This window comes from Cyanistes caeruleus, unplaced genomic scaffold, assembly GCF_971803275.1.
Source record: "Cyanistes caeruleus unplaced genomic scaffold, bCyaCae1.hap1.1 HAP1_SCAFFOLD_78, whole genome shotgun sequence".
NCBI lineage: Eukaryota > Metazoa > Chordata > Aves > Passeriformes > Paridae > Cyanistes > Cyanistes caeruleus.
In genome coordinates, this window is record NW_028255889.1 from 89,809 (window position 1) to 116,635 (window position 26,827).

General features: G+C 46.0%; 2 protein-coding genes and 1 long non-coding RNA gene across 3 annotated transcripts in view; all 3 read left to right on the forward strand.

Annotated features, from left to right (window-relative positions):
• The window catches only part of LOC147646781 (uncharacterized), a 405,151-nt gene that overhangs the window by 75,136 nt on the left and 303,188 nt on the right, over nucleotides 1-26,827 (forward strand). The gene's annotated exons all lie outside the window — the stretch shown is intronic.
• LOC147646785 (uncharacterized) lies at nucleotides 16,816-20,700 on the forward strand. The gene is made up of 9 exons (XM_086872961.1): nucleotides 16,816-16,855; nucleotides 17,099-17,163; nucleotides 17,308-17,424; nucleotides 17,611-17,759; nucleotides 18,094-18,241; nucleotides 19,463-19,600; nucleotides 19,793-19,969; nucleotides 20,103-20,577; nucleotides 20,672-20,700. Exons 1-9 carry the CDS (start codon nucleotides 16,816-16,818, stop codon nucleotides 20,698-20,700), a joined length of 1,338 nt encoding a protein of 445 aa, XP_086729087.1.
• Nucleotides 21,035-21,721, forward strand: LOC111922625 (uncharacterized). Its single transcript, XR_015281791.1, has 2 exons — nucleotides 21,035-21,109; nucleotides 21,400-21,721. It is a non-coding gene; the product is annotated as an uncharacterized LOC111922625 (long non-coding RNA).

Genomic DNA, 26,827 nt, shown 5'->3' on the forward strand with positions numbered 1-26,827 from the left:
CTTACTAACTCTATTTTCCAAGCCAGGAAATCCATTCACCTGACAATCAGAGACACTTGGTGAATGGAAACTGATTGGAATTCTAGCCTGGGGACACAAAACCTCTATAAAAACCCAGGTCGAAAAACCCTCGGACGTGGATTTGGGAACACCTATACCTTGCGTATAGACCCTGTCCACCCAGCGCTGCGCTGTTCATTTTATTGTGGTTTTTCCTCGCTGTTTTGCTGTTTGTTAATTTATAATAAATTTATCTTTTTTATCCTTAAACTGCCGTTGCATTTATAACAGTACTAAATAAATAAATGAAAGAGATTTAATTTGTAATTCAGACAAAAGATGTTTCATATTTTTCCAAGGTTCTGGTCCCCTTCCTCCAGGGTCATTTCCTTTACTCACCCACTTTCTAATAGCTAGAAGGGAGTTACGCACACAGGAAAAGACAACAGCTCCTGTTTCCAAGATTAGCAGCCACCACTCCAGAGACCCTGAATTGCCCCCAGGCACGTGTGTGCACTTGAAGGGTGAACGGGTGTTGGGGACAGAGATCTCAAACTCCTTCTAAGGCTGTGAGAAACCCACAAGTGGCAAAGTATCATTGTGGGTCAGCTCCTGCTGAAATTGCATTCCCCCACACCCTCCAAATGGGCAGGCAGGGCTGGGCTCTGGCAGGGTTCAGTTTTGAGTGCCTTGTGCTCCCTGGCATGGAAGTGATCCTATGAACTCTGGTATTGATGGACTGTGGTATGGCTGCTGAAAGAGGAGGGGGAATCTCAGGAGACAGGAAAGTCTCTTGTTCTCCCTTCTCCCTGCAGAACCCCCTCTCCAAAGAGAAATGCCTGTGCCGGGTTTCCATGAGACCCCTTCCCTCAGGCCAGTGTCTGAGCCACTGTGTGGTCTGCAGGAGCCAAAGCCAGAGGAGTCCCAATATCAGTCACCCCACGGTCCCCACACAGCAGGAGAAAGCACTGCTTGCAGTGGGGCTGCTGATCTGTGACCCGTCCTGGTTCCATCCACCCCACTCCTCTCAGCCACAGGCACCAGAAGGATCCCAGGAAAGCCACAGTGCTGTACCAGATGTCAGGAGCACTCCCTGCTGTGGCCTCAGGGATGCTGGGTGACCTCGTCAATGAGGATCTGTGGCTGGTGATGGAATGTGTGGATGGAGGCCCTTGACAGGAGGTCGTTGGACGCACGCATGGGGCTGAAGGAGAGATGGCAGTTGTTAGTCGGGAGGGCAGGGACCCCGCTTGAGAGTCCATTGGCTTGGACACCCTCAGCCACAAGATGTCCAAGAAGTCACACAAGACATCTTTCCCCCAAGTTCCAGCTTTATGTACAGTTACAGCAGAGAATGTTGCTTGTTTCTAGAACAAAGATCCCAGATGGAACAGCCTTGCTGGTTATAGTCAGAAGCATCAGTGACCAAAAGTTGTATTTCCTTTGGTTTGGTCACTTCTTTCTTCCTTCTCAGTGTTCAGGCTGGGCTGTGGGGTGTCCTCATTTGCTGCATTTTCTGAGCTCCTCTTGGATCCTTTGAGCAATAGGTTGTGCCCTCTGAGGATCCTTTGTGCTCCTTGGTGACCCAGGAGAACCTTGCAGGCAATTTTTGGGGGAGCTGCTGCTGTGATGTCACAGGAACGTTGCCGTGTCCTTGTGGTGTTCCCGTTGCTGTGGGGCACAGAGGCCTCAGTGTCAGAGCGGCTCTGGGCACCTGCTCATTGCCTGAGGATCGTCCTGCCCGAGGCATTCTCAGCAGCCAGCCCAGCCCCTGATGGGTGTCCTTCTGTCCTTGCAGGGGGACAGACAGTCTGCAGACATGTGCAGCACAGCCAAAATGATCCAGCAAGTGGTTGTTGCAGTTTGCACACTGGACTCTGTGGCTTCTTATGGGTATTTTTTAACCCACTGGGCCCCTAAATCGAGGATTTCCCCAGGTGCACCATGTGTGCCTTTGGGATTGCTCTGGGCTTTCTGTTCATCCTTTGGAACGGAGGTGATTTTGAATGAAAATTGCCATTAAGATGCCATTTATTTGGGAAAGCTCCTGCCAACAACTTCTTAAACAAGGGGTTGTTTGTAGCCAGCAGGGTGTGCACAGCATTTGGAATGGAGCCTGGGGGGTTCTGTTCCCCAAGAGGAGAGTCTGTGGCAGCCGACCCTGGCACTCCCTCTGTTTGCTCACCCAGCCAAAAACTGGACACAGCCTTATATTTTGTGCTGTTCTCTTGCTTGCTGTGTGATCCAAAAGGACTGTGACTCCAGGAGGGAAGTTGTGAAAGTAAAATGCTCTCTCTTGGCATTGACTTGTTGTGTGGGATTTGCCAGCAGAGGCAGCTTTTTCTCCTAACAGCATCTGGTTCAGGTGAAGGTCCCCTCACACATGGACACTGGGAAGCTCCTTCTTCAGTGGGCAGGAAAAAAACCTTTGGTGTTCAGAGATCCCAGCTGTTCCCTTTCAACACCAGTATGAGCCCAGTAAGCTCCAGTATGATCCTTGTCACATGGCAGCACTCCCAGGATGGTCCCATTTGCCTCGGACTAGATCAACCCAGTCAGTCCCAGTATGATGCCGTTGGCTCCCAGCACGCTCCCAGTTGCTCCCAGTCACCCCCAGTATGGGGGATGATGTGCATGGTATGTTCCCAGTCATTCTCAGATACTCCCAGTATGAGTCCAGTCACTCCCAGTATGATCCAAAACTGGATTGCTGGGAGGCTTCATGGAATCCTGGAGGCCATTGTGACACTCTAGGGCCCCATGGAACCATGGTGACAGCAGGTTGGCTGGGAGTGTTGATGTGCTGCAGGGTAGGAGGGCTCTGCACAGGCAGCTGGACAGGCTGGATCCAGGGCCCAAACCCAACAAGGTGAGGTTTAACAAGCCCAAGTGTCGGGTCGTGCACTTTGGCCCCAACAACCCCTGCAGTGCTACAGGCTGGGGACAGAGTGGCTGGACAGCAGCCAGGCAGAAAGGGAGCTGGGGCACTGATGGACAGCAGGCTGGGCATGAGCCAGCAGTGTGCCCAGGTGGCCAAGAAGGCCAATGGCTCCTGGCCTGGATCAAGAACAGTGTGGCCAGCAGGAGCAGGGCAGGGATTCCTCCCCTCTACTCTGCACTGGTTGGGCAGCACCTCGAGTGCTGTGTCCAGTTCAGGGCCCCCAATTTATTTAGGAATGCCATGGATGGGCTGGAGCATGTCCAGAGAAGGGCAACAAGGCTGGTGAGGAGTCTGGAGCACAAGTCCTGTAAGTGATAGTAAAAGGTCTCAAAATGTTAGAAAATCCGGGGACTTAGAAAGGAATTTAGGTTTGGAAAGGCCTTGGAAAAGTAGGCCCTGGGAAATGTTAGGCCTTGTACTTGCTAAAAATCAAGTCAAAACTGCACCTGTGTAATCAGTAGATGATGATGATACACTTGTTAGATATGATTGGATATAATTATTGTTTAAAGTACATGAAGAACAATGTTAGGGGGCTGGGGGGGATCAGGAGAAATCCATGCTTGGGTAAAAACAATGCATACAATAGAACAATGTAAGTTTAATAATTAATATGTAAGTTAAATAATGCTAGAGTATAAAACATGTTGAGTTCAAAACCAAGATGGGTCAGATTTGGGTATGTGTACCCCTGACACCCAGATCTCTTAATAAAGCACCTGCATATAATCATTTGTGATTATGTGTGTTCCTGAATGCTAACAAGTTCATCAGATTTTACTGGAATTTTGTGAGATATTTCTGGAATGTTGTGGATTTTTGTGGAATTTTGTGGGATATTGAGCAGACTTGAAAATTTTTGAGGGATCTTTCTTAGATTTTGTGGAAATTTGTGGAGATTTTATGGGATGTTTCTGTAATTTGGGAGGGTTTTGAGAAGATTTACAGATTTTGTGGGATGTTTGTGGAATTTTGTGGGATTTTTTTAGATTGTTGTAGAATTTCCTAGAATTTTTGGGGATTTTGAAGAGACTTGAGGAATTTTGAAATATTTTTCTTAGATTGCGTTGAAATTTGCAAAGATTGTGTGGAATATTTCTGGAATTTGGTAGGGTTTTGAGAAGAGTTATGTAATTTGATAGGGTTTTTCTGGAATTTTGTGGATTTTTTTTGAATGTTGAGGAATTTTCTGGAATTTGGTGTGATTTTGAAGAGGCTTGAAGAATTTTGAGAGGATTTTCTTTGTGCGGAGATTTGTGGAGATTTTGTGGGATATTTCTGTAATTTGGTAGGGTTTTGAGAAGATTTTGGGAATTTTGTGAGATGTTTTTGGAAATCTGTAAGATTTTTTTGGAATGTTGAAGAATTTTCTAGAAATTTGTGGGATTTTGATGAGACTTGAAGAATTTTGAGGGATTTTTCTTAGATTGTGTGGAAATTTGTAAAGATTTTGTGGGATGTTTCTGGAATTTGGTAGGGTTTTGAGAAGATTTAGGGAGTTTCTTGGGATGTTTGTGGAATTTTATGGAATGTAGCTGGAATTTTTGTGGGATGTTTTTGGAATTTTGTGGAATGTTTGTGGAATTTTGAAGGACTTGGAGTAGACACGAAGCACTTTGAGGTATTTTTCTTAGATTGTGTGGAAATCTGTAAAGATTTTGTGATATGTTTGTGGAATTTGGTAGGGTTTTGAGAAGATTCAGGGAGTTTGTTGGAATGTTTGTGAAATTTTGTGGGATGTTTGTGGAATCTTGTGGAATGTTTCCGGAATTTTGTGGAATGTTTCCTGAATTTTGTGGAATGTTAGTGGAATTTTGAAGGACTTTAGGAGAAACGAAGCACTTTGATGAATTTTTCTTAGATTGTGTGGAAATTTGTGGAGATTGGGTGGGATGTTTCTGGAATTTGGTAGGGTTTTGAGAAGATTTAGGGAGTTTGTTGGGATGTTTGTGGAATTTTGTGGGATTTTTCTTGAATTTTGTGGGATGTTTGTCGAATTTGGTGAGATTTCATGGAGGCTTGAAGAATTTTGAGGGATTTGTCTAGGATGTGTGGAAATTTGTAAAGATTTTGTGGGAAATTTCTGGAATTTGGTAGGGTTTTCAAAAGATTTTTTGAGAATTTTTTGAGTCGTTTGTGGCATTTGGTAGGGTTTTGAGAAGATTTAGGGAGTTTGTTGGGATGTTTGTTCAATTTTATGGGAAGTTTCTGGATTTTGGTGCGATTTTTGTGGAATTGTGTGGGATGTTTCTGGAATATTGAAGGACTTTGAGGAGACATGAAGAGCTTTGAGGTATTTTCCTTAGATAGTGTGGTGATTTGTAATGATTTTGTGGGATGTTTCTGGAATTTGGTAGGGTTTTGAGAAGATTTAGGGAGTTTGTTGGGATGTTTGTGGAATTTTGTGCATGGTGTGTAGAATTTTGTGGGTGGTGTTTGTGGAAATTTGTGGGTTGCTTGTGGAATTTTGTGGAATTTCTGTGGAGTTTTGTGGGATGATTCCTGAATTTGGTAGGACTTTGAGGAGACACGAAGGACTTTGAGGTATTTTTCTTAGATTGTGTGGAAATCTGTAAAGATTTTGTGGGATGTTTGTGGAATTTGGTAGGGTTTTGAGAAGATTCAGGGAGTTTGTTGGGATGTTTGTGGAATTTTGTGGGTGGTTTATGGAATTTTGTGGGTGGCTTGTGGAATTTTGTGGGATGTTTCTGGAATTTGGTAGGGTTGTGAGGAGATTTAGAGTTTGTTGGGATGTTTGTGGATTTATTGGTAGGTTTCTGGAAATTTGTTGGATTTTTCTTTGATTTTGTGGAAATTTGTGGGGCGTTTCCTGAATTTTGAAGGACTTTGAGGAGACACGAAGGACTTTGAGGTATTTTTCTTAGATTGTATGGAAATTTGTAAAGATTTTGTTGGATGTTTCCGGAATTTGGTCGGGGTTTGAGAAGATTGAGGGAGTTTGTTGGGCTGTTTGTGGAATTTTGTAGAATGACCGGAATTTTGAAGGACTTCGAAGAGACACGAAGCAATTTGAGGTATTTTTCTTAGATTGTGTGGAAATTTGTAAAGATTTTGTGGGATGTTTCTGGAATTTGGTAGGGTTTTGAGAAGATTTAGGGAGTTGGGATGTTTGTGGAATTTTGTGGGATGTAGCTGGAATTTTTGTGGGATGTCTGTTGCATATTGTGGGTGGTTTCTTAAATTTTTGTGGAATTTTTGTGGACTTTTGTGGAATGTTTCCTGAATTTTGAAGTACTTTGAGGAAACATGAAGAACTTTGAGGGAATTTTCTTAGATTGTGTGGAAATTTGTAAAGATTTTGAGGGATGTTTCTGGAATTTGTAGGGTTTTGAGAAGATTTAGGGAGTTTATTTGGTTGCTTGTGGAATTTTGCGGGTGGTTTGTGGAATTTTGTGAAATTTTTCTGGAATTTCGTAGAATTTTGTGGGACGTTTCCTGAATTTTGAAGGACTTTGAGGAGACACAAAGCACTTTGATGTATTTTTCTTAGATTGTGTGGAAATTTGTGGAGATTTTGTGGGAAGTTTTTGGAATTTGTTGGCATTTTGAGAAAATGTTTAGAATGTTGTCGGAGGTTCCTGGAATGTTGTGCGATTTTTTTTGTATATTGTGGAATGTTCTAATATGGTGAGATTTTTGAGGGGACTTGAAGAACTTTGATGTATTTTTCTTAGATTGTGTGGAAATTTTTTAAAGATTTTGTGGGATGTTTCTGGAATTCGGTAGGGTTTTGAGAAAATTTAGGGAGTTTGTTGGGATGTTTGTGAAATTTTGTGGGATGTTTGTGGAATTTTGTGGAAATTGGAAGAGATTTTGTGGAATATTTCTGGAATTTGGTAGGGTTTTGAGAAGATTTAGGTAGTTTGTTGGGATGTTTGTGGAATTTTGTGGGATGTTTCTGGAATTTGGTGGGGTTTTGAGAAGATTTAGGGAATTTTGTACGATTTTTCTTTAATTTTCTGAGATTTTGAAGAGAATTGAAGAATTTTGAGGGATTTTTCTTAGATTGCTTGGAAATTTGTAAAGGTTTTGTGGTATATTTCTGGAATTTGGTAGGGTTTTTTTGAGAGTTAGGGTATTTGGTAAGGTTTCTCTGGAATTTTATGGATTTTTTTGAATTTTGTGGGATTTTCTGGAATTTGGTGAAATTTTGAAGAGACTTGAAGAATTTTGAGAAATTTTCTTAGGTTGTGTTGAAATTTACAAAGGTTTTATGGGATGTTTGTGGAATTTGGTAGGGTTTTGAGAAGATTTAGGAAATTTGGTGGGATGTTTGTGAAATTTTGTGGAATTATTTTGGAATGTTGTGGAATTTTCTAGAATTTAGTGAGATTTTGAGGAGACGAAGAACTTTGAGGAGATTTTCTTAGATTGTGTGGAAATTTGTAAAGATTTTGTTGGATGTTTCTGGAATTTGGTAGGGTTTTGAGAAGAGTTAGGGAATTTTGTGGGATGTTTCTGCAATTTTGTGGGATTTCTGTGGGATTTTGCGTGATTTGGAGGAGACGTGAAGAATTTTTAGGTATTGTTCTTAGATTGTGTGGAAATTTGTAAAGGTTTAGTGGGATGTTTCTGGAATTTGGTAGGGTTTTGAGAAGAGTTAGGGAATTTGGTAGGGTTTCTCTGGAATTTTATGGATTTTTTTGGAATGTTGTGGAATATTTTGGAATTTGGTGAGATTTTGAAGAGGCTTGAAGAATTTTGAGAAGATTTTCTTAGATTGTGTGGAAATTTGCAATGTTTTGGGTCTATGTTTCTGGAATTTGATAGGGTTTTGAGAAGATTTTGGGAATTTTGTGGGATGTTTGTGGAATTTTGTGGGATTTTTTTCTGGAATTTTGTAGAATTTTCTACGATTTTGAAGGACTTTGAGGAGACTTGAAGAACTTTGAGGGATTTTTCTTAGATTGTGTGGAAATTTGTAAAGATTTTGTGGGATGTTTCTTGTATTTTGAGGGATTTTGATGTGCCTTGAAGAATTTTGAGGGATTTTTCTTGAATTTTGTGGGATGTTTGTGGAATTTTGTTTAAATTGGAGGAGATTTTGTGGGTTGTTTCTGTAATTTGGTAGTGTTTTCATAAGATTTTGGGAGTTTTTTTTTATTTTTCTGGTACTTTGTGGGATATGGATGAAACCTGAAGAATTTTGAGGGATTTTTCTTAGATTGTGAGGAAATTTGTAAAGGGTTTGTGGGATGTTTCTTGTATTTTGAAAGATTTTGAAGTGACTTGAAAAATTTTGAGAAAATTTTTTTGATTTTGTGGAAATTGGAAGAGATTTTGTGGAATCTTTCTGAAATTTGGTAGGGTTTTGTGAAGATTTGGGGACTTTTGTGGGATGTTTGTGGAATTATGTGGGATTTTTCTTGAATTTTGTGGGATTTTGAGGAGACTTCAAGATTTCTGAGGGATTCTTTTTTAGATTGTGTGGAAATTTGTAAATGTTTTGTGGGATGTTTCTGTAATTTGGTAGGGTTTTGAGAAGATTTTGGGAATTTTGTGGGATGTTTGTGGAATTTGGTGGGTTTTTTCTGGATCTTTGTGGGATATGGATGAAACTTGAAGAATTTTGAGGAGATTTTCTTTGATTGTGTGGAAATTTGCAATATGTTTCTGTAATTTGGTAGGGTTTTGAGAAGATTTAGGGAATCTGGTAGGGTTTCTGTTGAATTTTATGGATTTTTTTTGAATGTTGTGGAATTTTCTGGAATCTGGTGACATTTTGAAGAGACTTGAAGAATTTTGAGAAATTTTCTTAGGTTGTGTGGAAATTTACAAATGTTTTGTGGGATGTTTGTGGAATTTGGTAGGGTTTTGAGAAGATTTAGGGAATTTGGTGGGATGTTTGTGAAATTTTGTGGGATTATTTTGGAATGTTGTGGAATTTTCTAGAATTTGGTGAGATTTTGAGGAGTCGAAGAATTTTGAGGAGATTTTCTTTGATTGTGTGGAAATTTGTAAAGATTTTGTTGGATGTTTCTGGAATTTGGTAGGGTTTTGAGAATATTTAGGGAATTTTGTGGGATGTTTCGGGAATTTTGTGGGATTTCTGTGGGATTTTGCGTGATTTGGAGGAGACGTGAAGAATTTTTAGGGATTGTTCTTAGATTGTGATAAAATTTGTAAAGGTTTTGTGGGATGTTTCTGATATTTGTTAGGGTTTTGAGAAGAGTTAGGGAATTTGGTAGGGTTTCTCTGGAATTTTATGGATTTTTTTGGAATGTTGTGGAATATTTTGGAATTTGGTGAGATTTTGAAGAGACTTGAAGATTTTTGAGATTTTCTTAGATTGTGTGGAGATTTTTCCATCAAAGCCCATTTGCAGAGAAACCCCACCATACGTGAGCAGATATTTATTAGCACTTCAGTTCACTCAAAAGATTGCCCCTTTTTTTTCCCAGAGAGAATATTAGAAGCATTTGCTCTTGACAGGACTCCTTGGATGGCTCCCAGACCTGGCTCCTCACCACGCCCTGCCTGAGCTGTTCATGCAGCCAGGCAGCACCACCTGACTTTGCCACCCTTTTCAGGCCTTGGGCACGGCTGGTGCCACGGTCCCCTCTGGTGCCACAGTCCTCTCTGGTGCCACAGTCCCCTCTGGTGCCACAATCCCCTCTGGTGCCACAGTCCCCTGTGGTGCCACAGTCCCCTCTGGTGCCACGGTCCCCTCCTGGCTCGTGGTGTGTCCCTGCTGCTGGAGGAGCCCTGCTCGTGCTGCTGCCTGCATTCAACAAGGCCGGTGCTACTCCCCAGCCCAAAAGAGACTAAAGGCACTGCTTTGGGCAGCTGGTTGGAACGAGTTTAACACTTCCTCATCTCTATCACAGATCTCCTAAAACCTGTAACTTCTCTTATTCTTTTTCTTCTCTTCTATACTTCTGTGTTTTTCTTTCTTCACAGATTTCTCAGTCCCCTTTGGGCTGAGCTCCTTTGGGATCCTCCCTCGTGGGCATTCCCGCTTATCTCAGTTCTCTGGGTTTGAAGAAAAACTCCCAAGTTCATTAGAATCTTGTTTCTCATGTTTATTAGAAGGTTATTACAAAACTTGGCAGGTCTCTCCAGACTATCTGCACAAGCTCAATTCACCACAACCTGGCTCATTTTGCTCTGATGGTACAAAATGGCCCCGAACCACGCGGCTGCCTCATCTTTATATCTATTTCTAACCTTGTTAACTACGGACACGTGTATTGTTTTTCTATTTTAACAACTAAGTTTTCTATATCTACTTACATAACTAAAACTGCAACTAACTTTCAACCAAACATTCTTTGTGCTCCCAAAAACTGCAGAATCATGGAGAAGAAGGAAGAAGAAGAGCTAAAAAAGACCACACCTTTCTTCCTCCATCTTTACTCCGTGTATTAAACCCCTATAAAATCTGTATTTTTCACCTCAGTGGCATACTAAACATTCTACTACTTTCTACTTAATTTTTTATAAATCCTGGTTTACCCAGGGATATTTGGAAGCTTTTCTGTCAATGGCAAATAGGATTGATACTGTTTTGGAGAATAGGACAGAGAAATGTCTCTCCATTTCTGGATTCCTGTATCTCCCTCTTCTCTTTGCCAAAAAACCCAACTTTTTTCTTTGATTACTTGTTTTAGAATGGCTTCCCTGACCCTGAATGAGTCAAGCAGATGATGTCTAGATTTGACACATTGGTCAAAGCTCTCCAGACATTTTCTCTCGACTGATTCATGGCAAAACTGTGTTGCATAAGGCAACCAACAAAAGATAAGGCACAAATACAATGGCTAATTGATCTTATTCAACAACCTTATCTCTCGCAAAAGTTCTTAAATTTCTGTATTAAACACCCCTCCCTCACAAAGTCCTCAGTCCATAAATTTTGCACGCTGTTTGTTCAATGTCTAAGATGTTGAATGCTGTTTTCATGCTAAATGACGTTTGCGTACTGGCTTCTTGATTTCTGGAGTCTTCGTCTGCTTGTTTCTCAGCTTGATACGGTTTCACGCACTTTGCAGGAACCCACTTTGGTCCTGCACCTGTGGAGACACAAGCATATCCTTTTCCTTTTTTGCCTGAAAGGGTACTCAAAGGAGTATTTAAGCTCCATTCCTGGGGCCAGAAGAGATGTGAGGTGACTGTGACATCGGCACCTGTGTCCATCGTCCCTTGAATTGACACTGTCTTGCCATTTTATGTCAAGTTGCAGGTGATTACAGGTCTATCACGACTTATCTGCTTTACCCAGGTGGCATGAACTTCAGTAGACTCATTAATAGATAAAACTTGCCTGCTGATCAATGGTCTGATTGGATAATTTGCATGCAGAGGCAAAGCAATGGCTTTAGCTACTAAAGTTTTTGCCAAAAGGATCCATGAAGTACGTAATGCTTGAGCTCAAACTGTCAATTCTTCATTCTAGTCTGCAGAAACAACACATGGATAAATAACAAGCCCCAAAATACTGCATCTGTCCTTGCCTATAATCAGGAAGTCTTGACTCTTTTTTCAATGTTCCGGAGACTCCTGTATGGAGTACCGCATGATCCTCATTCAAAAAACAAACCAACTTGGACGTTGCCAATTCACATTGTGCACCTGGTGGCAATAAGCCTGGATCACTGGGAAATTGACAAATGGTCTTGCTGAGGGAATCTGATTGGCGTTCCCTGATGATCACTCTCTGACCGGAGGCCTTTAATGGAATTGACTTTGAGGCTGTCGCTCCATCTCCATTTGTGTCATCATGTGGTGACTCTTTGCACTGTTTTTGGAGTTTCCCAGCAGAGCTAGAGGTTTTCCCTCTACATCTGTTTTTGAATAGCATTGGCTGGGATGATGTTTTCCTCTTCGGCACCTGGGACAAAGGCTTTGTACTTTTTTCTGCAATGGGCAGCTCTTTTTCATGTTTCCCAGTTTCCCACATGGAAAGCGTGCTCCCTCATGAAGCGATGTTTCCATCACACCTGCACAGCTGAGTCACTGAAAACCTGACTCCATACTCTTTACTATTTTCATAAATCCTTCGAGTTGTTCTTCGAGCATTCTCTCGAATTCTTCTGTCGAAACACTCGCAACATGCGGAGTGCCTATCTTGCTACATGCCTCTATCATTTCTTCCATGGTTGGATATCCAGGCAACGCACTCTCAGTACGTCTGCACTCTGCATTAGCATTTGCGAAGGCACGGCCTTGAAGCATGTGTGGCTTCACCTTTTCATCCATCACCTGCTGGTCAATCACCTGTGTGAGGTGATCAATGAAGGTAGTGAAAGGCTCTGAAGGGTCTTGCTTCACTTCTGTGTAAATGCCTTCTGAGGTTCCAGTAGGTTGAATTTGCGGCAGTGTCTTTTCAGATGCTTCTACAACATCTCGAAGCACTTCTGGAGGCAGATCTGCTATTTGAATTTCTGGCTTGTGATACGGCACATTTACTTCTGCCATTTGAGTTGCTGTGATGTCTGCATACGGTCCTCTTGCATATTTGTTCCTCAGTTCAAGGAGAGCTTTTCTCCATCTTGAATTCCACAGTATATATTGTTAATCTGTGAAAATTGTTGAGGCTATATACTTGGAGTCATATGGTGTCATTTCAAGGCTGAGGAAAAGACCTCTTAATAATTGCTGAAAATATGGAGAACCAAGTCCTTTTCCTTCCACAGCATCTAATAAATCCTTTAAAAGACAGCGATCCACAGGCTCCCATCTAGGAACATCATCTCTTCTTCCAAGCCTCACTGGTAATACTGTAATGTCCTCAGTTTCTCTGAAAGCATCAGCTCCTTCCTTGAGAAGTACCTGCATATCAGGTCTTCCCCCTCCTCTTTGAGGGAGATTTGATATAGATTGTAGCTTTGGTTGTTGAGGAGCTGTAGGTATAGTAGAAAAATACAGTGGTTGTGGATTGTGAATGCACACAGCTTCCTTTAAATCTTGAAAAACAGGAGAAAATTGTAATCTTGTCGAAGAAGAGATGTCCTGTCCTGAGAACCAGTCCTTTGGAGCAGTCTTTTGAAAAGCTGAAATATCGGCTTGAAGCAGAGAATGTGGCATTTGAATCGATGACAGAGGAATTCCTTCGCCTGCTGTTGTTGATATTGCGTCGTTTTTGTCTAAAATATTCTCGATTGTATTTGTAGAAAAAATTAGAAGCTGCTGTGATGCCTTTTGGCCACAAGGCAGCGCTGCTGCTCCATGAATTCGCTCTGGCTTCAGTTTTATAAACGGCTGAGCCTCCAACGGGTTTTGTACCATTCGAAAAAAATTCTAAAATTCTAAAAAATTCTAAAATCCCGTATTTAGGGAGGAATTCCTTTTTAGGAGATAAATCCCTTTTAGGAATTTATGGATTTTAGTACTTTTTCGTACTTTTCCAAACTGCTCACTTTGCTTTCCATAGTAATCGCAACACCCTCTGCTTTTTCAGCTTTCCCCCACACCTCTCCCTCTTTTCCCAAATCCTCTGAGGCGTTGGGATCAGGGGCTCCCACGCTGTTGAGGGATTTGGGGGTTTCCCTTGCTTTTGGAAAGGGCAGTTCGGATCTGGGTGGCTGGGTTTCCTCTCCCCCTGTTCCACCCCCTTGGCAAGGCAGTTTTGGAAAATGACTGTGATACATTACATTAAAGACAGTATGACTTGTTTCTGTCATATTTCCATGGACACACATTCCCGGGGTTTCTAACTCTTTTAACCTCATATTTGCATTTGCCCATATATAGGGTTCAAACAATTGCTCCTTGCTAATGGTGGGGTAATTCTCTCTCACCCATACCAGTAAAAATTCCAACTCTTTCGTTGGAATTTCATATAAGGACTGCTCTATTATTTTTTCTAATTTTTGTAAAATTGCCTGTTCCTCCTTAGAAATATTCCATCTCATCTCCTAGGTTGGACAGAGCTTACCAGACCTGCTGGCTATCTCTTCAGATTACTGACCAGCAGAATCCGATGTTTCTGAGTCCTGGGCCCTTGAAACTCTGGAATTTGATAGCAGATATTTTCATCCAGATGGATTTCTTTCAGGAACTGGCTGCTCTGATCCAGGCAGGCTTTGATCGAATCCTTTGAGCTCTTACTGACCGACAGATATGGGACACCACTTGTTGCTGTGGAATCTTGGTCTCCTCAGGGCTAAGCCCTTCTGGGATACCTCTTCAAAGGGGAGTTTCCCTTATCTCAGTTCTGTTTCAGGAAAGATTCTCCAAAGGCTTGTTTGCTTCTTGTTTCTTGCGTTTATTAATATTTATTATCAAAAGACTTGGCAGGTCTTCCCCAGACTTTCTGCACAAGTTCAGTCCACCACAGCTTTGTGGTGACTTGAATAGCACAAAATGGCCTTGAACTGCATAGCCTTTTTATCTTTATTCTTAATCTTTCCCAATTAAGTATAGACATGTAAATTATTTTTCTTAGTGACCCTATGACCCAAGACGTTGTGTGCTGCACTGCGGCATTCTCTATCCAATCACCTGCTACTACCCAAAAACCTCTAAAAGAAGAAGATGAAGAAGAAAGAAGAAGGAAAAGAGATAACACCCTAAAGTAGCCATTTTGTCTTCTTGTTTTCTGTTTTCTAAACTAGCTTATACACTAAACTTTAACTTTTTTCACCCAGTGACTTAAGAAAACTCTCTAATCTACACACTTACACTTTTAGTTTTTCTACTTAATTTTAAAAGTTGTTTTCATGCTGTTCAATGAAATTCAATGTTTTCTTGGATGTCAGAGCTAGGAACCAGAGACAAGGGCACACTCTGTGCCTCAGACTCCAACACAGACCCTTTAGGTGCTCACTTTTCATCACTCTCTAATTTATACAAAAGCTACCACTGGCTACACTTTTGAATCACATGACCTTGCTTCAAAAAATGACCCTCTAGGATTCTTTCTAATGTGCTGAAATGCATTCTAGTGGACTCATTTCAATAACAACTTTACTTCTTGTGTTATTCATTCTTAATGCTATCTACATTTCCAAACTTAGCAGTATCTATTAGTAGTTCTTCTCTTTTCCTTATCTTCATTCCCTGTATACTACACCTTACACACACTGGGTATCTCTGAGTCACCCAACACCAATATTCTTTTTTATATTACTAACAAGCAATGTATACAAAAGGATGACATGTTCTGCACAATCTCCAAGGAATTGCAGTATGACACGACATAAAACGAGTTTCTGAAAACACTGCCTAAAGTAATCATCAGAAGTATATGCTGATGTAAGCCTGGAGTTCACAAGCCTTGACTGTTTACATGGTTTCTAAAACCTCATGTGACTGCTCAGTGTTGTTCAAACACTTGTCAAACTCAGAGGTGCTTGATGCTGTCACCATTTCCTGGGAGAAGCTGTCCCAGTGGCTGACCATGCTCTGGGTGAAAAACCTTTTCCTAATATTCAAATACAACCTGCCCTGAGCCAGCTGCCTGCCCTTTTCTTGACTCCTGACTGGTCACAAGCGTGAAGAGATCTGCACCTGCCCCTGTGATTCCTCCCAGGAGGATGCTGAAGACCCCAAAGACTCTCTTTAGTCTCCTCTTCTCTGGGCTCAACTAAGTGACCTCAGCTGCACCTAGGCCTTCCCCTCCATACCCTGTCCCATCCTTGCAGCCCTCCTTTGCATTCTGTCTAATGGCTTGATAGCTTTTGATATTGTGCTGCCCAAAACTGCACCTCTCTGCTTTCAGTGCTTCTCCTGGCTGCTCCTTCAGGCTGCTGGCACCATCAGCAGAGACACAGAACAGCTGCTCCTGCCAGAGTTAGCCCTATCATCTGCACTTCCCCACATGTCTGCCTTGATGTTCACTGGGGACCTCCCTGGCAGGTTCAAAAGCTAAACTTGAACATTTTTCACATGCTTGCTTAACATATTTATTCACTTACATGAGGCATATTTCTGCTGAAACTACAAACTTCTATTCTTACTTCAAATCTGTGCAACTTTATAGTTCTAAAGCTTCAAGCCTTCTCCAAGGTCTCAGGTCAAACTTTGCATCCATCTCTATCTCGGAGCCTGTATGCTCAAGGCCTTGAAAGCTTTCTATGCCTGCATTCCCCACATCTGCCTGTGTCACAGCGTGTGCGGGTTTAGGATGGTCACCAGACAGGACGTGTCCCAAGGAGGCTGTGCCAGCTTCTGTGCAAGGCCCTGTGCCCTTCCTGCTGCGGCTGTGTCAGCAGCCCTGGGACTCCTTCTGCTGCCCTGAGCCTGCAGAGCAGGGCAGCGTTTGCTGATGGTTTGAGCTGTTCTTAAAGATCCTGTCAGGTGGCCTTAGACATTTGGAGTGAGGGATTCCTTCCAACTGGGCCACTTTGGGTGGGCTGGGGGTGGCCTGAGGGCAGGTGGCCGTGTGTGCAAGGGCCCTTTGTGACATGGTGCAGCATGGTCACCATGGCATGGAACAGGACAGGGTGTCAAAGGGCCCATGTGACATGTGGTGACATAGGAGATGGTGGTGACACGGCCACACCACAGTGCTTGGTGCATGCGACAGGACAGGACACACCAGAGCAGTGCTGTGAGGAGCCCCTGCACAGCACACTCGTTTCTGTCTGACCCGGAGCTTTTCTGAAGTGTTATTCCTACACGTGACCTCGAGGCCAGACCTCTGTCCTTGACGAGGAGCCTCCCATCCTTGTGGCAGGAGGCCTCGAGACCCAAGAGCAGGACTTGTCCTGTGGTCTTGCCAGGACTTCAGTCTTGCAGGTGCCTTCCAGCCACAACTGCAGCACCTGACGACGTGAAGCTGTTGCAAGGCATCGCTCCTGCAAGTAGCCATAAATCCAATCACTGGCATGGAGCAGAGAGCCCTGAGAGCACCCAAACTGGCCTGGGTGGAGGAGGAGGAAGAAGGAGGCCCTGGAGCTTCCCCAGAACAGATGACTAAAGAGGTGCAGCAGTTCCAGCCACTGCAGGAGGGTGAGTGGCAGAGGTGGGCCACAAGGCTGGGGCCTGCATCCACCTGGGTCCTGTCCCATCCCATCCCATCCTCTGGGGACACACCCATGGACAGGACCAGAGAAGGGCCAAGGCTGTGCCTTGGCAGAGGCTGTGCTGCATTCCCTGGGGCATCCCGGGGCTGTCCCTGCCTGGGGAGTGCACAGCTGGGCTGTGTTCTCTGGCCTCACCTGTAGCCCCTCAGCTCTGGCTGCTCTTTGCCAGATGCAGCCATGGACCAGACTCAAGAGCAGGACCCCGCCTGTGGCCTCATCTCCAGAACAGCACAGGTACCTGCAGCCATGCCCACCTGGGCTGGGCCTGCTGGCACTGCCCAGCCCAGCACCGAGCTTGGAGCACTCCATGCAATATCCCTCTCTTCCTGCCCTTCTTTCTCCTGCCTGACTTGCAAATTCATCAAGTGCATTTGGCAGGAAGAGACCAGCATCATGGGCACTGTGTCCATTGAAAACTGTGATGTCTACACCACTGACACCAGTGCTACCATGCTGAAATGGATTTTGGAGAAGGCTCTTTCCAGTCCAAAGCAAGTAAGCAGCCTGTGGCCAGGGTTTGATCCTCCAGGAATTGCTTGGCCTCCCAAGCCACACCTGCTGCTCACTCTAAGCCTTGGAGGCCATTGCAGTGTGATGAGAAGGAAAGCATTTCTCTGGGGAAGCTGGGGACATTCCTGACTCCCTCTGACAGCTTTCCAACTCTCCCCATGCCTTCTCCAGGTGCCAACCATCGTGAGGTGCATCCACCAGGTGCTCATGACCAATGAATCTGCTGAGCACAGGCTGGAGAGGACCCTGCTGGATCTCACCGAGGCACAGCCCGACGATGTGGTCATTACTCTCCTGCGTGTGGCCCCAACGTGCGACAGGTATGGGGCCCACCTGTCCAGAGGGCTCACGGCTCCCCAGCCCATTGCCCTGTACAGCCTGGCCCAGGTGTGTCACCAACAGAGAGTTCCAGGGGCCTCTGGCTGCTCCCCTTCCCAGCCCTGGCATGTCAGCCCCTGAGCCTGCTGCCATGCTGCCACCCTGCCCCTCAGCAGCCTGTCCCCACAGGCCTGGGCTGCCTGGCTGCTGCTGCTGCTGCTGCTGAGGGGCAGTGGGCAGAGGCAGAGCTGGCAGCCAGCTCAGCTCCCTGCTGCTACCCAGGCCATGGGGATGTGTCTGAGACCCTGTGCCTGACATGGAGCTCTGACCCCGCAGAGCTGCAATGACCATATGGAAGAAGATCTTGTGCTCACCCAGGACTGCGGAGCGGGCACTCCTGATACTCCTGGATGTGCTGGGGGACTGGCCAGAGCACAGCAGGTGCACCTCGGATTGGAAGACCACGGGTGTCTTTGCCCTGGCTGTGAGTTTCTGGAACTGGCCTGCACTCACCCCAAGGCTGCCTCTCCAGCAGCTCTGCACCCTCCTTCCCCCACTGCATCTCCCTGCCTCGGGCACTGGGCTGAAACCTGGCCTAGGGGCAGCTTCAGGGCCACCAGGCCAGGTTCTCTCCCTGCGTCTTCCCTGTCCTCTCTCTGCCACACTCAGGCCCTGCTACACGGACACCTGGACACTGAGCCCTGTCTCAGGCTGCTTTGTCCCCTGCAGGCAACTGTGGTGATGTGGAAGATCCTCCAGGTGCCCTGCTGGCCAGAAGATTTAACAGTGTATTTCCCCCAGCTCTTTGTGCATCTGCTCCTCCAAGTGTTCTTCAGCACAGAACAGATGCCAGAGGAGGGCTGGAACTTCTGGAAGAGATGCCAGGAAGAACACGGCTTTGCCACCAGCCCCAACAGGTGCTCCATCCCAGTCCTCCTGCCCCTGCCACATCTCAAGGGCAGAAGCCAGTGCTCCCAGCATGACCTGGACTTTGCTGTGCACACAGGTTTGCAGTGCAGACCCTCAAGTTTCTCCTCTGCCAAATGCACCATGAGGAAGTGGTGCTGTCAATGGAACGCAAGTGTGGCTGGGACACACTGCTGTGTGCTGACACCCACCACTATGCTGTGGGTCTGCTGGCCAGGTGAGACCCCCTTCTCTCCACTGCATCTGACATTTCTGCCCTGGGCCCAGGGCCTGGCCCAATACCGTCCCCGTGCTTGTGGGCCAGAGGGCCTTGTTAGCAAGGGATGGCCAAGCAGACTGGGAAAAGGTTGGGAGAGGAAAGAGCCCACAAGGAGCTGCCTCCCAAGGAGCCCATGTCCACTCACATCCTTGGGGAGAAAGACCAGGCCCATGGGAGTGAGTCCCCTGGCAGAGATTTGCTCAGGGTCCTGGTCCCATTTTTACCCTGTCAGGGAGATGCGCCACGCTTCTCTAGGGTTGTATTCCAGAACTGCATTGCACTTCCTCTGGCTGCTCAGCACACAAGAGCCACGCTGGGATCTGCCCGCCCTGGCATTCCTTGTGGAGGTGAGCCTGATGGCCAGCACTACCTCCCTGAGCTGCCTGCCAGCTCTCTGCCCTCTCATAGCCCCAGCTGCCTGGGACACTGCCCGTGCCCTGTGCTGCTGCCTGGGCCCGGCCCTGTGTGGTTCCAGGCTTCTGCTGGCTGGCTTCCCTGTCACTGCCCTGTGCCTTTCAGATCCCAGAGTACCTGGACTCCAGTGAATGCACTGACAGTGTTGTGCAGGTCTCCTCAAGGTGCCTGCAGAGCGAGTGCAGGGAGAGGCGTCACCTGGCGCTCAGGGCCCTTCTCAAGTTCATTGACCATCCCTCCATGGTGAGAAGGGGACAGTGGCTGAAGCTGGGGAATGCAGTCACTTGGGCTTGGCTGGGCTTGGAGCTCTGAGGCAGCTGCTCCCAGCTCTCCTGACTCCTGCTTCAGCTGCCCCAGTGCTTCGGGATTGGCCTTTGCACTCTGGGTTCTGCCACAGCAGCAAGCTGCGATTTCACACACTTGTGTTCCACACAGGCTAAAAAAATGTGGAGCCTGACTGAAACACTCATGGAGCTACTTCAGGACAAGGAAGCAGACATAATTGGGATGTCACTCATCATACTCAGCTTCATATTCACCTACAAATACATTGTGGTACCCAGCCCCATTGCCCTGCAGCTGGCTGAGGCGCTCCTGCCGCTCTTTGACCACGTAAGGCTCTGTGTCCTCAGCCAAAGGCACTGAGTGCTGCCCAGACACTTTGTACTCTGTAGATTTTCAGGACTGTGCCAACCTGAGCCTGGAGCACACAATGCTAACATCATTTACCCTTCCTTTCTTACAGGAGAATAGCCATGTGCAGCTGCTCTCTATAGGGCTCTTCCAAGTTACAGTGGATTTTTTGGGAAGGGGAAGAAATCCTTTGGAGATGCCTGTGCGCCAGAGCCTCCTGCCCCTGTTCTTCCATTGCCATGATGAGAACCAGCATGTGGCAGAGGTGAGGATTCGTGGGCTGCTGGTGTTGCTCTGGGAGGGAGCTGGGCTGCCTCCTGCCCTGGTGCCTTGCCGGCCGCAGCCTCCTCCAGGCCTTGGCACAGGGACGTGGCTCCTGTGCCCTGGGCTGTGGGGCCAACTTTGGGTCTCTGCTGCTCTCCAGGCCTCCCTGGAAACGCTGCATTGTGCAGCCAAGTTCCTGAAGAGGAGGGATCTCCAGAAGCTGGAACAGGAGAACCTGTGGATGTTGGGCAACATCCTGGTAAGGGTGGCCTGCAAGCCCCAGCCTCAGGCTGGAGAAGCCCCCTGCCCCTGGTGCCCAGTGTGTGGGGCTGGCCGGGCCTCAGGGCTGCGCGGGCACGGGAGGCCGGGGCTGGAGCACAGCCGGCGCCAACCCTTCCCTCCTGCCGCTCTCTGCAGCTGGCACAGGACGAGAGGCGAGCAGCTGAGCACCTGCGCCGGGCCCTGCCGTACCTGCAGAGCCCACAGGAGTCCCTGCGAGCGGCGGCCATCAGGTTCATGGGTGAGCCACGAACCCGGGCTCCCTCCCCGCCCCGCCGCAGCTCGGGCCCAGCCGCGGCTGCTGCCCCGGCAGCGGCACCCGGGCCCGGCGCCCTGGAGCCCCGGCTGCCCTCGGGGCTGCTGCCGGCCTCTGGCAGCCGTGCCCTTGGGCTGAGTCAGGATGCGGCAAGGGCCCGGGCTGAGCCCTGCCGGGGGCGGGAGGGCGTGTGGCCCCAGGGCTGGCAGCGCCGCTGGCAGGGAGCTGTGCCGCTGGGGCCCTGACAGGCTCTGTGTTCCCAGGGATGGCCGGGCGGCACCTGAGGGGGCAGCAGGCAGAGCTGCAGCTCATCTCCGAAGGTGAGTGAGGGCAGCGGGCTGACAGCGGCGGCTGTCGGAGGGAGCTGCAAGCCCTGGCCCGGCTGCGGGGGGCTCTGCTCCCTGTGCGGATGAGGGGCGGCGTGGGCAGAGCACACCGAGATTTCAGGGGTACGTGGGGCATTCGTGGCCAGCAGCTTCGGGCTGATCCCCTTGGTCCCTGCTCCCTGCTGGCCATGGCAAGAGCCGGCTGGGATGGCCCTGGCAGGGGGCTCTCGTTGGGTCACCGCAGGTCTGGGATCTGACCGTGGCTCTGTTGCTCTCTCTTCCAGCCCTTGAAGCCATGGCAGGTGACATCAGCCTTGAGGTGGGCAGCCTGGCCCGTCAAACCCTGGACCTTCTCAGGGCAGGAGACCGTGCCCCAGTGTCCGTGTTCGTGAGGCTGAGAGATCAGCTCCACAGGGCATGGAGGTCACGGCCTCGTCCATGGGGCTGTGCCTGGCTGTGCTGCTGGAGCTCCACTGAGACGTGATCTGGGAGGCTCTGTCTGCTGTGGCCGCCTGATCCAGCAGGCATTTTCCATTTATTTCCAGTCTGTCCTTTTGGTGTTTTCGGTTTTCTGTAGTGTTTAAATATAGGATGTGTTCTAAGAAACAGACTGCAAGACTGTTCTTTTGTTGCCCAGGGTCTGCAGGGCATAGGAGAAGACGGGGAAAAGGGTGCTTGTGCTCAGCAAGCTGCCCAGGTGTGCAGTGGTGCAGGAAAACTGGCCAGAAGCCCCTTGGCCTTTGGTGGTTGTGCTGAAGGCACAAGCCCTGTCCCAGCCTGGCAGCACCATCTCTGTCCTCCTGCCCATGTGGTGCTGGCTGGATTGCTGAGGGCTCCCAGGTGCGTCTTGATCCAGCTCCATGAGCAGCCCCCAGGCTTGATTTGCCTTGTTCCTGACAGCCGGCTGCTCTGGTGCTTCCCTGGAGCTCCAAATTGGAGCAGGTTTATCTGAGGGAGGTGAGAATGCCAGGATGTGCCAGGACCAGAGGCCTCGGGTTTCCAAGGAAGAAACCATCAATCCCCTTTTCCAGGAGATTCCAACCCTCTAAATCACACCTGGGATAGGGATCAGCGGAATGGTTGGAGTACTTAAGACTGGAATGCTGGGAATAAAATCTGGTCTTTAATGAACCCCATTTCCTGATGGGAAATAATTCAGGAATTCAGTTCCTGGAATTGGAAAAAGAAGGAAATGGTTTTTTTGGGAGGTGCCATAGGTGCTCCTGGACAGGGGATTTCCCTAATCCATCCTTCCCTGACTGAGGAATGGAAGTTTGTGGGATGAGCCAGGATTAACAGACCCCTCTCTCAGGTGTGTGATCCAAGATTTTTCTGCTTTTTCCCAGCCCAGGTTAGCCATGTGCAGCATTCCAGAGGGATGGAGCTATCATGTTTGTAATCCATGATTTTCCCATTTTTCTCCCCAGTTTTTCCCAGCCCATGTGAGCCATGTGCAGCCTTCCAAATGGATTGGTTCAAACCAGGAAGGATTTTATTTCCCATGGGAATAAACCTGGGCTCCAAAACAGTCCCAGAATGGCAAAATCCTGATTTTAGCAGCTTTTTCCAGCTCCACATTGCAGGAATTCATGGATCTGCTGGATAGTGGATGCTCATCCCAAATATTCTGCCCGTTTGTCTAGGAACACTCCCATGACAGTGCTGATACAAGTTGTGCTGATTCAGTCTTCTGAGATTTGTGGGGATTTTTTTTTTGTGATTTCAGGGGTCTGGGAGGGGCGGGGGGTGCAGTACACAATCTGGATCTGGAAAAATACCGGATAATGCTGGGAATGAGGAAATGTCAGTGGAAACAAGCACAAAGGAACTGGGAAAAAAGAATTTTCAAGAAGCGAAAAAAAGGATAACATTCCAACCAAATGCACTGGATGCGTATGGATGCTGAAAGCAGGCAGGGAGCACAGAGCCTGTGTGAAACTAAGTCACACAGGCTTCTCGCTCTGGCCTGGGAAAGCATAAGAAGGAATCCCAACAGTCCTTGTTAAAGGACACCAATTGGCTGGTGTTGTTTAGTCGAGGGCTGGTGTTCCACTTAACCAATGATGGTGATGTGTATCTTTAATGAGCAATGGGAGTTTTACCTCTCAGACCTTCTCAACCATGTGTATAAAAGTAGATTAAGAATAATAAACTTTGCTCTCTTGGACAACGCAGCCAAGGGAGTCAGTGTCGTATTCCTCGCCATTCCTAATACAGTGCGAGAGAAAAGAATAACTTGGAGGTGGAATAGGAGAAATTCCAACACAACAGGTTACCAAGGCCTGGGAGAGCCCAAATTTTTCATTTTATTTGGGAAATTTTTTGGTCTTTATCAATGTTATTGCATTTTTTTCCCCAAGAAAACCCCACTTTTCCTTTCTGATGGTACTGGCAGTCACCTCCTGTTTTTGTAGTTCTGATTTTGCCCATCCTCATTCCCAAAAGTTTTTCGAAACTTCTGTAAAATGATGAAAATGATGATGGACTGTGGCCTTTTTTCTTTCTCCTTACTTGTGATGCAATTGCAGTGAAAAGAAGAAGAAAAAACACTGATAAGAAATGGTAAAAAAAAAGATAAAAAGATCAGAATTTTACCATGTATCAATGTCTGGCTATTTCTTTTAAAGCTTTGTTTGGCTAGTGGTCTTTTTGCTATAAAATAGAATTATATGAAGCCCTGAGTAGTTTAAAAAAGGAGAGAAAAAAAGTAAATGAAAATTTTAAATTTGGCTTCTTTTTTACAGGAGCAATCCTTTTAGACCATGAAAAAAAATTTCCACAAAAAAAATAATAGAAGAAATAATCATAATCATAATAGTGTTAGTAAAACATTGTCAGTATTCTGAATATTTCTTCTTTGTAGTTTTTTGGGGACTAAAAGTTTGCAACTTTATTTTGCTATTTAAAAGACCTTATTTTCTCATGTATTATTCTGGAGAAGAAAACTGCTTTGCTTTTTATCATTTTTCATTTTTATTCCTTTGAGTTGTCAGCAGTTTTCCTCGTTGAAAATTAAAAAAATAGAGGGATAAAGAGATAAGGGGAAAAAAGAAATAAAAAATATGAAAATAAAGGAAAAATCTCTTGAAAATATAAAAACTAAACAAAAAATTCAGTTACACTGTTTCTAGTGTGTGACAGAGTGCCTTGATTTTTCCATGGTGCTTGGTGCTTTCCGGACTTGTAGAGTTGTCTGGACACGATGTTGAGCTTGGCAGAGATTCCACAGCTGCTGGAGCCATTCCCAGTTTTCCTTCCCACCTGTAGTTTTCGATACCGTCATGTACATGACCATTTTTTCACAGTAGTTGTGCCATTTTTCATATTCCTGATGCCCCGAATGCTTTTATTCCATTGAAATTTGGTTCAGCAGCTGGAAGATTTGAAATTCCCAACACCCAGAATGTGTTATTCCCTAGAAATTAGGAAGGGGAGCTGGAGGATCTGAAATTCCCAACGCCTGGAATGCTGTTATTCCACAGTGTTGAAGTCTGGAATACAGAGTGTGTGCCCTTGTTTCTGATACTTAGTTATAAGATCCAGAAAAACACTGAATTTCATATAACATGAAATTCATGAGCATGTTTTCATGGTGATACATGAAAACAAATGTTAAATTTAGATGGAAAAAGCTGAAAGTGTGTGTAGATTAGAAAGTTCTTTTAAATCACTGGGTGAAAAAGTAAGTTTAGAGAACAAGAGACAAGATGGAGGATTTAGGGTGTTGTCTCTTGTCCCTTCTTCTTTCTTCTTCATCTTCTTCTCCTAGAGGTTTTTGGGTAGTAGTAAGTGATTGGACAGAGAATGCCGCAGTGCATCACAGAGGTGATGGGTCATTGGGTCATTAAGAAAAATAATATATGTGTCTACTGTTAACTGGGTAAAAATAGGTATAAAGATAAAAGAACTGCGTATTTCGGGGTCATTTTGTGCATCAGACACGAAGTGTGCCACAAGGCCTTGTTTGTACCATCAGAAGAAAGAAATGTACCAGATTGCAAAGATTAACCTTGTGTAGCCAGCCTGGAGAGACCTGTTAAGTTTTCTGATGACCTTTTAATAAACACGAGAAACAAGATTCTAATGAGCTTGGGAGTTTTCTTTAAATCATAAGAACTGAGATAAGCAGGGCTCCCCACGAGGGAGGATCCCAAAAGAATTCAGTCCAAAGGAGGCTGAGAAATCCAAGAATAAAAAGAAAAATGCAGAAGAGATGCAGCAGAAACAGAAACAGAAAAAGGGTTTTTTATAGAAAAGTTACACACAGGAATTTGGGAGGAGAGCTGGAGGACTCCAAATTGCCAGTTCTTGGAATGGTGCTATTCCATGAGAATTTTTTGGGAATTTGGGAGGGGAAATAAAGGATTTGAAATTCCTGATGTCTAGAATGCCATCATTCCAAGAGAATGGAGGTGCAGAACTGGAGGATTGCAAATGGCCAGTACTTGGAATGCCGTTATTCCATAGGAATTGGGTGGGAATTTGGAAACGGAACGGGAAGATTCAAATTTCCTGATGCTCGGATTGCCGTTATTCTATGGGAATTTGGGAGGGGGGATGGAAGATTTGAAATTCCTGAAGCTTGGCATGCTGTTAATCCATAGGAATTTGGGAGTAGAAATGGAGGATTCCAAATTCCCAATGTGTGTAATGCTGTTATTCCATGGGAATTTCAGGAGGGAAGCTGGAGAATTCTTAATTCCTGACACCCAGAATGCCATTATTCCATGGGAATTTGAGCAGGGAGGTGGAGGAGTCAAAAATCCTGATGCCTGGAATGCCATTATTCCATGGGAATTTGGGAAGGGAACAGGAAGATTTCTAATTCATGACGCCTGGAATGCTGTTATTCCATGGGAATTTGGTGGGAATCTAACAGTGCATATAAAGGATTCCAAATTCTCAATTTCCAGAATTCTGTAATTCTATCTTTTTGGTGGGAATTGGGAAGGAGGGCTGGAAATTTTTTAAATTCTTGATACCCGGAATGCCATTATTCCACAGGAATCTGTGAGGGGAGCCGGAGGATTCCAAATTCTCAATGCCTGGAATGCCGTTATTCCATGGTTTCCATGTGCTGCCCAGCAAATCCAACCCCCGAGCTTCAAATCCAACTTTTGACTTTCAAATCAAACATTTGACCACATAAACCATCTTGGAATTCAAGTCCAACCTCGACTATCAAATTTAACCTTAAAACACCTGGGATGGGATGGGATGGGATGGGATGGGATGGGATGGGATGGGATGGGATGGGATGGGATGGGATGGGATGGGATGGGATTGATAGGACGAAGCTGCTTTCTTTTTTTTCCCAGAATGCAAGAAAGACAGTCAGAAAAGCAGAAGGAAACATAACAGTATCTCTGTACTACTGAATTGTCCTGGGAAACTCAGAAATTGATGGTGTTCTGGTGCTACTGCCAATCCCTTCCATGGAAAAAATTCATTCCAGGAAGGAGCAACATCATCTGACAGATACCCAGAGTTGCCAGCAGTTGCTCCAAGAGCTCCTGCCATCAGCCCCTGCAGGAAGGAGCCCAGCTCCCAATGCACATGGGCTTTGGCTGCCCTCTGGCACAGAAGCCCCTCAGGGGCACAGGTCTCTGGGGCAGAAGAAGGGCACCAGCATTGCCAGGGCTCGGGTGGTGGCAGGTCTGCTTCAGTGGGGACTCTGCCACACCTGCTGATTTCAGTGCTCGCTGGGCCCCA

Coding starts and splice junctions, on each gene's coding strand:
- LOC147646785 (XM_086872961.1), top strand. CDS start 16,816: ATGACTAAAGAGGTGCAGCAGTTCCAGCCACTGCAGGAGG. Junction 18,242..19,462: donor CGGGTGTCTTTGCCCTGGCT/GTGAGTTTCTGG, acceptor TGTGCCTTTCAG/ATCCCAGAGTACCTGGACTC. Junction 19,601..19,792: donor TCATTGACCATCCCTCCATG/GTGAGAAGGGGA, acceptor TGTTCCACACAG/GCTAAAAAAATGTGGAGCCT.